General features: G+C 35.9%; 1 protein-coding gene across 1 annotated transcript; it reads right to left on the minus strand.

Moving 5' to 3' along the window:
• Positions 1 to 389: 389 nt before the first annotated feature.
• On the minus strand, positions 390 to 10,520 carry MAD2L1 (mitotic arrest deficient 2 like 1). Its single transcript, XM_060779003.2, has 5 exons — positions 10,267 to 10,520; positions 6,220 to 6,366; positions 3,036 to 3,156; positions 2,472 to 2,575; positions 390 to 1,344 (listed from the first exon to the last, which is right to left on the minus strand). The coding sequence occupies exons 1-5, from the start codon at positions 10,337 to 10,339 to the stop codon at positions 1,172 to 1,174; spliced, it is 618 nt and encodes a 205-aa protein (XP_060634986.1). The 5' UTR covers positions 10,340 to 10,520; the 3' UTR covers positions 390 to 1,171.
• Positions 10,521 to 10,536: the final 16 nt, after the last annotated feature.

Genomic DNA, 10,536 nt, shown 5'->3' on the forward strand with positions numbered 1-10,536 from the left:
TATTGTGTATCTGTGTCAAATGTGGTCCAGTGAATGAAAATACATCCTGCATATCAGATGTTTACAATTGATAACTAGCAAAATTTGTTATGAAGTAGCAATGAAAATAATTTTATGCTTGGGGGTCACATGAGGAACTGTATTAAGGGGTCGCAGCATTAGGAAGGTTGAGAACAACTGCATTAGTGGGACAGAAACTTGAGATTCTCAGTAAATACTTTATAGCAGTGCATCTGAAGGTATCTAATGTGAAGGATTGGGAGTCTCCCCTTCCTCTTATTGGAGAGACTGATACAATATGCATATATTAGCTCCATTTCCCCCCAGGAAACGTGGCTGAGGCCAGTAAAGAATAACTCATGGAATCACAATTCTTCATGGACCAGAACTTTAAATAGCACTGCTTTAAAGGCACAGGTGGCAACTTTATTCTTAAACCTGACTTGGACATCATTTCATTATTAATAGCCATTTTTCAAGGATACTTTGATTTTATATTACTGGATGGCCCTTGTGGTCTCTTCAATATATGAATTAGAAGCATTTGTATTCACAAGTTGACAGCATGAAATGTATTTCCAGGGTACAATGGGGGCTTTTCATGTCTGAGTCTTGGTTCCATGACACCCCTGTCCGGTAGACACCAAAATCTATGCTTTAGTCCCAATATATATGGTAGCATAGTAAAATGGTGTCCCTTATATAAAATGGCAAAAACAAAGTTGGTTTTTTTAATGGAGGCCTGGCTGTATTTTGAGCTCAAATAAGTTCGTTTCAAAAGAGAAAACCCAATAGTTTTCTTCAACTTTTTTTTTGTTTTAAACCTTTATTCTACAAAACACAAAAATTAAAATAAACACCTTTTCCACTTTCACAAGACCTTGGGGGGGGGGGGGGGGGGACCAGGAAAAGAATTCTGATACATAATAAAAAAATTACAGTAACAATATATCCACACTGCAGTTCTCAAGACTGGGCTTCAAATTAGATAACCTTGGCATTTTGGCATGGTGACTTGATTGCTTAGCCATCGACAAGCTACAGACCTTTGTAATTTGGTATATTCAGAAGATATTTAATGATAAAATGTTAGTGAAGGCAAGACAGGAAATATGTACAGTTAGAAAGTAACGATTAGCAGCTAAGGAACTTTACAACGGTATCTGCCATGTCAAGGAAAAGCGTCCCTTTTGTAGGCCACCATACTGTTCACTTTGTGTATGGTGGTTGTGAAGGAACGGAGGCGGACTTCTTCGGAGTTGGCAATAAACTGTGGCCCCGACTCCTCCCATTTTTCTGGAACTTCCAAGTCTTTGTCTGTGAAAATTAGCAAGTCAAATGCACCTGTGAAAACAAATAAAGTTGTTGTTGTTATTATTATCCATGAACTTACACTACTGTCATACTTGTTTAAACATATATGAGTAAAAAATTATTTTCCCTTTTCACCTATTCAGTACACCAACTTTCTACTCTGATCCTAAGCACTTATCTCTTCGATGCTTTATAGCAGTGCATCTGAAGCAAACATGTAGTCACTTCTGGTTTCTAAACAAATTAACAGCACATTTGTCAGATGTGAACCCTGTAGCGAGCCCTCAAAGGTCAAAGTGTGTTCTCCCCACTGTTGAAGTTGCCTGTCCCTTTAACAATACCAAATGGCAAAATTATGTCTGCGAAAATGACTACAAAGTGGAAGATCAAGGAGTCAAAATGAAGAAGCAGGATGGGGATACTTTATTTTTTTGAACTCATGCATCCTTCCTGTAAGTATTGCCCTTCTTCCAAACTATAAGAGTGACTAATTATAGAGCACCACTGGGATAAAAGGACAAAATGGAAGCATGCATCCAGGGAAGGGATAAGATCAAAAGCAGAGGGAACAAAGTAGATTTTCCCCATCTGTTTTGTGCTTTTCAATTATGGTTCAACAATTCAACCCTCCTTTAGGAAAAACAAAAATGGGCATTGGAACCACATTTGCATTAGTCTGCAATGAATCAGTTGGAAGGATTCTCTTTAAACAATTTACAACATGTTTGGGTTTTATAAAATAGGAATTTATTTATTTATTTATCGTGTCAGTATCAACCAGACAAAATAGGAATGAAATGGTGCCATTTGAAAGTTGACTGTCATTGTTTATCCATAACTTCTTTGGAAAATAAATCATATGGGGCACATTTGGATAACCTAAAAAGGCTCAAAGTCTGTTCTGTTCCTGCTCATGCTGATTGTATTTTGGACATCCATATACAGTTTCTTTATGCCAAACTATTTTGTTTCAGTTTTTAGTACAGAGACATCTTATTCCATTCCCCAATAAAATGAATCTCTCTACTGAAGGATTTTTTTTAAAAGCAAGTCAGGTTGTAAATATTAAAATAAACTGTATTTGTTTTATTGGTTATACTAAAGTTACCCTGACAGCCATTTGCTGTGTTCAGTTAATAACAAGTTGTAATACTTACAAGTAGTTTCTAACAATGGAAGAAATGTCACCGTAGCTGTTATTTGCCTAATAACAGATTTTATTTCATCCTGTATAGCTTTCTGAGATTTCTGCCTTGGGACACTGAAAATGCAACAAAATAGAAGATTTGGACACAATAAATGGCTGAAACACTATATTATGACAGCACATGTTGCTAAATACACTTGTCTTTCCAGAAACATATTTGAAGGTTGGACAGATGTGCACATAGCATGTGTATTGTTATATAAATTGGGTTTCTGTTAGTTTTCCAGGCTCCTAACATTTTACCCACATCTATGGCAGGCATCTTCAGAGAAACAATGGGAGAGAATGCTTCTGGAACATGGCCAGACAGCCCAGAAAACTCACAGCAACACAGTGATTCCGGCCATGAAAGCTTCAACAATGCGATATATAAATTGTTCACTGACTTCACAGGTTCGATAAACTATAACTTCTGGAGCAAATACATAATAGTGGCAATGTGCCTAGAAGTCATAAACCGTCAGACAAGTGCCAACATTTTATGTTGCCTGCAACAAAGTGTGATGATACTTACTTTTCATCCTTTGAGCTTTTGTCACATTCAATATCAAACTGCCACCTTTCAAGAACTTCACTGGTTTCCTTACTAGAAATCACCACTACTAGCCGCTGAACCAGGCACTCATAGAGCCATTCTGAAAAAGAAGGAAATTAGCTTTTAGTTCCGAATTCCATCCGATTTCAGAAGCCAAGCAGAGAGAGGGCTGGTTAGTACATGGGTGGAAGACTAGTGGGGGACTGCAGGTGCTGTAAGGTTTATTTCACACAAGGAGACAATGGTAAACCACCTCTTGAGTATTTCTCACTAAAGTAAACCCTAAGAAATTCATGATACGTATCACCATAAGTCAACAGGTGACTTGAAGGCACACAATTCATAGAATCATAGAATCATAGAATCAAAGAGTTGGAAGAGACCTCATGGGCCATCCAGTCCAACCCCCTGCCAAGAAGCAGGAATATTGCATTCAAATCACCCCTGACAAATGGCCATCCAGCCTCTGCTTAAAAGCTTCCAAAGAAGGAGCCTCCACCACACTCTAGAGAACTAATTTTAGAAGTCTATTAAAATAAATTGTAATTAACTTTCTAAACTGTCTTACATGCTATTTTCCATTTACATAATGTACATTATGCCTTTAAGTATAATTTTCTTTACCAAAAAAGACATACAGTAAATAAAGATGAAATTAAAAGATTCCCTTTGCTTACATAGTTTAAATTGTAAGCAAATAGACAGCTTCTGTTCTCTCAGAGTGATCTGGGGTTCTCAGCAGCAGCCTTGATGTGTATTTTGCTACCACATTGTGTTAATAGCCCAATGGACTGTAAGTATACTGTTTTAATCTTTATGTCTTAATGTTTATGCTTTTAACTGTTATAATTGCTGTTTGTATTTTATTATGCGGCATCGAATTGTTGCCAATTGGAAGCCGCCCTGAGTCCCCCTAGGGGTTGAGAAGGGTGGGGCAAAAATGTTAGAAATAAATAAATAAATAATAAAATTAACATTTGCATTAAATTACCAGGAATACTCTGACCCTTGCACCAGGTAGCTACAATTTTGGATTGGTTCATTAACTATATTTCTGAGTATGTTTTCTACTTATTCTCATATGTGCAGAGAACTCTGAAAACAGAGTTGTGTTTACCTTTTAGAAGTGGAAAGAGCAGCTCATTGGTGCTGCTTCCCACAAGGGAAGGGTGAGTATTTAAATCTTCCTGTCTTCTAACACTGTTGGCAATGGAGAATAATATTTCCTTACATTCACTGGGATTCTTCAAAAAACCTCAACATTCTCTAGTACACTAATAGGAAGACAGAGACACCATTTTCTTTCTACTGAAAAAATATCACAGGTATTTCCCTCTCTTGTCAAATTATGAAACAATTTGGCAGTGAGGAATTGCTTGTCTAAAGCTAAATTGTAACTCCCAAGAAAGCCTTCACTTTTGTATTCTATTACACAAGAAATAATTCATTTATTCATTGTATTTATATCCTGCTCTTCTCACCCCAAAGGGGACACAAAGTAGCCTTCCAAAAGGCAACAATTCGGTGTCATACCAAGTATGCAAGTAAACAAGTACCAGTATATTAAAAACATAAATTTAAAAAGTCATATAAACATTAAAACACATTTTTAAAACCATGCAATCCAGAATCATACTTAAAAAGCCATTTCAGTCATTATTGCACAATTTCCATTTTTACTTATTGCAATGCATTATTGGCCAAAGGCTTGGTCCCTGAGCCATGTTCAGGAGGGAGGGGGCTGATCTTATATCACTGAGGAGTTCCACAACAAAAGGGCCACCACTGAGAAGGCCCTATCTCTCATCCCCAAGAATTGCACTTGCAACGCAGGCAGGACCGAGCAGGGCCTCCTCAGGTGATCTTAATCTCTGAGATGGTTGATAAAGGGAGATAAAAGCAACCAAATTTAGTTTTGCCAAAAATACATAGTAAGAAATGGGTTGCATGTCTATAACATATACCAACTTTCCCTACATATTCACACTGTAGGCAGGTTTCAAACCACACACTAGGAAATCTTATCCATTTATTTCTGGGGCTGAATCCAGTTCTCAAAGTATCGGGTAGCCTTTCTTATTTATTTACGGCATTTCTATCCCGCTTTTCTCTACCCAGGAGAGGACTCAAGGCAGCTTACATGAAGGCAACCACACGAAGCCATAGGATATGTACAATTACAGATATTTAAATAGTTATAAAATACATTAAAACAGTTTAAAAACATATAAAACATTAGGAGTCAATCACATGATCCTTAAATGTAATCCGGCCATTTCAGGTAGTCAGTGCACATCAATTCCATATCTGTCTATTTCTCAAGTTCTCCAAAAGTTTGGTCACAAAGCCAGGTTTCTTCTTTCTTACAGAAGCTCAGGAGGGAAGGGGCTGATCTGATGTCCCTGGAGAGGGAATTCCACAGCCAGGGGGCCACCATTGAGAAGGCCCTGTCTCTCGTCCCCGCCAATCTTGCCTGCAATCTTAGACTCCAAAATGGTTCATAGGATGGTTCTTCACATACAGCTTGTTTCCAAAAGGTACCAAATCCATCTGGACAAATTTTACAGGGATAATAACAACCATTTTGAGCTATAAAATGCAGTTTTCCAAACCCAAATAGGAGTGATTTGACACATTTTGATAGTTTTAATATTATACTCATATCCAACATTGTGGATAAACTAATTTTTCATTTTTTTTTGTTTGGATTTGGTACCTTTTGGAGACAAACCCCACATACCTAACACCACCATCCCATAACAACAACATTTGCAATTCAACATATTGATGCAATGTATTTTTGGCATTTGAATTGCAACTAGAATGAGAATGAAATGAAATGTTGTGGCTAAACCAAGCTACATAGACAGTTCAAACCAAACATGAATCCATGTCTGAAAAAGTTACAAGTCCATTTGTAACTGGCCACTGGCATAGTTATTCAAGTGCAGACAAAGAAGCAGCAGTGACTAAGTGATAGAGGTCATGGGCGCAAAAGAAAAAAGAGGAATTTGATACCAGGATTCATGCCCGAATAAACATGTTCTTTTGTTCCCCCACTTTTATTTTACCTCTCTTAAGCCTGTAAGGAGCATTTGGCAACCTTATGGCACCCAGAAAACTGTATATCACCCTTTAATAACAATATTACAACTGCTAGTACCTTTTAATTGCCCCACGACGTTATTCAAGTAGTTTTTAAGTTCAGAGTCTGCTGTTACAAGCATAGTGAGCCCATATTTCTGAACATGTGTGAAGGTTTCAGCAGGATAGATCCCACGTTGGTATAAAATACTATTGATGCCATATGCTGAAAGAAAAAAAAGTGCATGTTATTACAATTCAAGAATCAATACTTCATCATGCTCTTTTTCTTTCCCATTAAGTATTTCCAAATGGCAAGGCAATATTGGCATACACAATAGTGTAGTAAAAGATATCTCATATATAACATGGCAAAATCAAGGTTTGCTTTTAGGAATTGTTTATTTTTTTGGAGGGAGGGAATATTTTTAGGATGATTGAACCCATGGCTATGGAGGGCTAGCTGTGTTGTATATATTCATCTCTCCATGTTTGTGGTTTAGATTTTTGTTCATTTGATTATTCACAGATTTGACTTAAAATATTTATTTATTAACTTGCATATATTTATATCCCACTCTTCTCACCCTGAAGGGGACTCAGGGCGGCTTACATAAGGGGCACTATTCCATGCCCGAATAACAGTTAAAAACAATTAAACGACGATTAAAAACAACATTAAAGCAACATATGCACACATTAGACAACTATTGTGCATATATTCATGAAGATAGTCATATTCATCAATCCAAAACCAATTCCAGTTATATTGCACAAGTAATTATGCTCCTAAAGCCGAGTTTTAATTTGTTTGCAAAATGACAGGTGGGAAGCCGATCTAATTCCACAGCCGAGGGGCCACCACTGAGAAGACCCTCTTTCTTGTCTCCACCAGCCGTGCCTGCGAAGGTGGTGGGACTGAGAGCAGGGCCTCACCAGAAGATCTTAGCCTCTGCAATGGTTCATAGAGGGAGATGCGTTCAGACAGGTAAACTGGGCCAAGGCCGTTAAGGGCTTTATAGACCAAAGCCAGCGCTTTGAATTGTGCTCGGTAGCAAGCTGGCAGCCAATGGAGCTGGCATAACAGGAGGATTGTGTGCTCTCTGTACGCCACTCCTGTTAGCAATATGGCTACCACACATTAGACTAGTTGAAGCTTCCAAAAAGTCTTGAAAAGCAGCCCCACATACAGTGCATTACGAGATGAAACCAACAGATGTAACTAGTCTATACGAGATGTATTTTCTCTAAGAATATGCCCTGAACCCCAGAAAGCTGTACTGCCTTTGCCAACTCTTATTACTCAAAAGATTAAAATCTAACACTCACTCTGGGAGAAGACAGCAATGTAAAGACACGGCAGGGTTAATATGAATTTACAGTGGAAGCCAACAGAGATCTAACTTTGATTTGTTTTAATTGGGAATGCTTTAATACTATTTATATTTAATCCTGCTTTAATGTTCGTATATTTGTATATTTCAAATGGCTATGCTGATGCTTTTATGTCAAGCTGTTTTGAGTTCCTTGGGGAGATAAAGCAGGGTATAAATAAACATAATAATAATCTATGTAACAGAAACCCCAGATTTCAACTAGACTTGTTTTTAGGTTGAGAAGGTCTAACACAGGCATAGGCAAACTTCAGCCCTCCAGGTATTTTGGACTTCAAGGCTGTTAGGAATTGTGGGAGTTGAAGTCATAATTGCTTTTAGGGTATATACTGAAATGTCTTACTCATGTTTTAGTTTACTGTGTCTTATTGGATTGCTTTATGTTAATTTCAGCCTTTCTCACCCCGAAGGGGACTCAGAGCAACTTACTTCTTTGCTCTTAGTTTGCTGCTGTTTCTGTGCCTTATCTTGTATTATTTTGATGTGTTTGTATTCATTTGGGGCATTGAATGTTTGCCTTTTGCTTTGTGTCTGTAAACCACCCTGAGTCCCTTCGGGAAGGAGGTAGATCTTGAAGCAAAGTTTTTTTTAATATTATCATTATTATAAATGTGCAAATACTAAAAGACATTTATTTATTTACGACATTTATATCCTGCCCTTCTCACCCCAAAGGGGACTCAGAACAGCTTACAAGTTATATGTACATACAATATATTATATTATTAGAATAGCACAACATAAGTATTATATATTACTATATTGTACTATACTACTATACTGCAATATTATTAGTAATATTACATACAATATATAATCATTATATTATATTGTATTATTATTAGTATTATTATATTGTATCACAATATTATGACCAATATTATATGTACATACAATAGATTATATTATTAGCATGGCACAATATCAGTATTATATATGATTATATTATAATATTGCATTATTAGTAGTATTATATTGTATTACAGTATTATGATCAATGTTATATGTACATATAATATATTATATTAGCTGAGCACAATATTAGTATTATATACCACTAAACTGCAATATTATTAGTAATTACATGTAATATATAATATACAATTATGTTGCATTATTATTAGAATTACATTGTATTACAATATCATGATCAATATTATATGTACATACAATAGATTATATTATTAGCATGGCACAATATTAATATTATATATTACTATATTGTACTATGCCACTATACTGCAATATTATTAGTAACAATACATGTGATATATAATTATTATATTATATTGTATTATTAGTGTTATATTGTATTACAATATTATGATCAATGTTATATCTACATACAGTATATTATATTATTAGCACAGCACAATATTAGTATTATATATTACTATATTGTACTATACCACTATTATTAGTAATATTACATGTAATATACAATATACAATTATTATATTGCATTATATTGTATAACAATATTATAATCAATGTTACATGTACATACAGTATATTATATTATTAGCATAGCACAATATTAGTATTATATATTACTATATTGTACTATACCACTACAGTGCAATATTATTAGTAATATTACATGTAATATATAATTATTATATTGCATTATATTGTATAACAATATTATAATCAATTTTATACATACATACATTATATTAGCATAGCACAATGTTAGTATTATATATATTACTATATTGTACTATACCACTATACTGCAATATTATTAGTATTATATTATATTACAATATTATGATCAATGTTACATGTACATACAATATATTATATTAGCATAGCACAATGTTAGTATTATATATTACTATATTGTACCATACCACTATACTGCAATATTATTAGTATTATATTGTATTACAATATTATGATCAATGTTACATGTACATACAATATGTTATATTAGCATAGCACAATATTAGTATTATATATTACTATATTGTACTATACCACTATACTGCAATATTAGTAATATTACTTGTAATATATAATACACAATTATTATATCATAGTATTATTAGTATAATATTGTATTACATTATAATGTTATCATCAATATTATATGTATATACAATATATATTATTAGCATAGCACAATATTAGACATTCTTAAGGAGGCATTTCTATTTATATTGCAAAGGAGACTTCCCTGGAGAGAGTTCTTCCCATGTTTTCCTTATCTATCATACTTCTTAATATCAAAGGAGACAGAGAAAGGGAAGAAAGACAAACAGAATCAGGAAACACATTGGCTGCTTTAAAGTTTCAGCTGAATAGGCCTCAGTTCAGCTTCAGCCTGGCCTATTTACAATCTACACCAGGCATGGGCAAACTTGGGCCCTCCAGGTGTTTTGGACTTCAACTCCCACAATTTCTAACAGCCTCAGGCCCTTTCCTTTTCACCCTGAAAAGGAAAGGGCCTGAGGCTGTTAGGAATTGTGGGAGTTGAAGTCCAAAACACCTGGAGGGCCCAAGTTTGCCCATCCCTGATCTACACTTGAATTAATACAGTTCGAATCCACTTTAACGGCTATGGCTCAATGCTACAGAATTGTGGGATATGTAGTTTGTTGAGGCACCACCACTCTTTGGCAGAAAGAACTATAGGCCTTGTAAAGCTACACCTCCCATAATTCAATAGCACCCGGCCATAGCAATTACTATAGTGTCAAACCGCCCCCACAGTCTTGTAATCGACTCACAAAAGAACTCGGCCACGATTTCCGCGCTGCCCCGCAGGGTGATGCCTTGCTCCCGGCTCTGCTGCTTCGCCATGGCGGGCAGGAAGGAAAAGGGCCAGCAGGGTCAGGATCCAAACGAGAAACCACCGGAAGAAGGCCTCCCCCAAAGCCTTGGAAATTCGCCCCTTCCAAAACACGAGACAGTAGCTTTAGAGGCCTTCCCGCCACGCTTTTCAAAATCCAAAGCCCCGCCCCTGCATCGTCACGTGGTCCCAAGACGCAAGACTTGAC

Source organism: Anolis sagrei, chromosome 5 (assembly GCF_037176765.1).
Source record: "Anolis sagrei isolate rAnoSag1 chromosome 5, rAnoSag1.mat, whole genome shotgun sequence".
NCBI classification, from domain to species: Eukaryota; Metazoa; Chordata; class Lepidosauria; order Squamata; family Dactyloidae; genus Anolis; species Anolis sagrei.

What these genes read in the sequence shown, in the direction of transcription:
- MAD2L1 (XM_060779003.2), bottom strand. Translation starts at nt 10,339, where the DNA reads ATGGCGAAGCAGCAGAGCCGGGAGCAAGGCATCACCCTGCGGGGCAGC. An exon ending in AATCGTGGCCGAGTTCTTTT is followed by an intron (nt 6,367 to 10,266) that starts GTGAGTCGATTA and finishes TTTTTCTTTCAG; the next exon opens with CATATGGCATCAATAGTATT. An exon ending in AAAAGCTCAAAGGATGAAAA is followed by an intron (nt 2,576 to 3,035) that starts GTAAGTATCATC and finishes TTGCATTTTCAG; the next exon opens with TGTCCCAAGGCAGAAATCTC.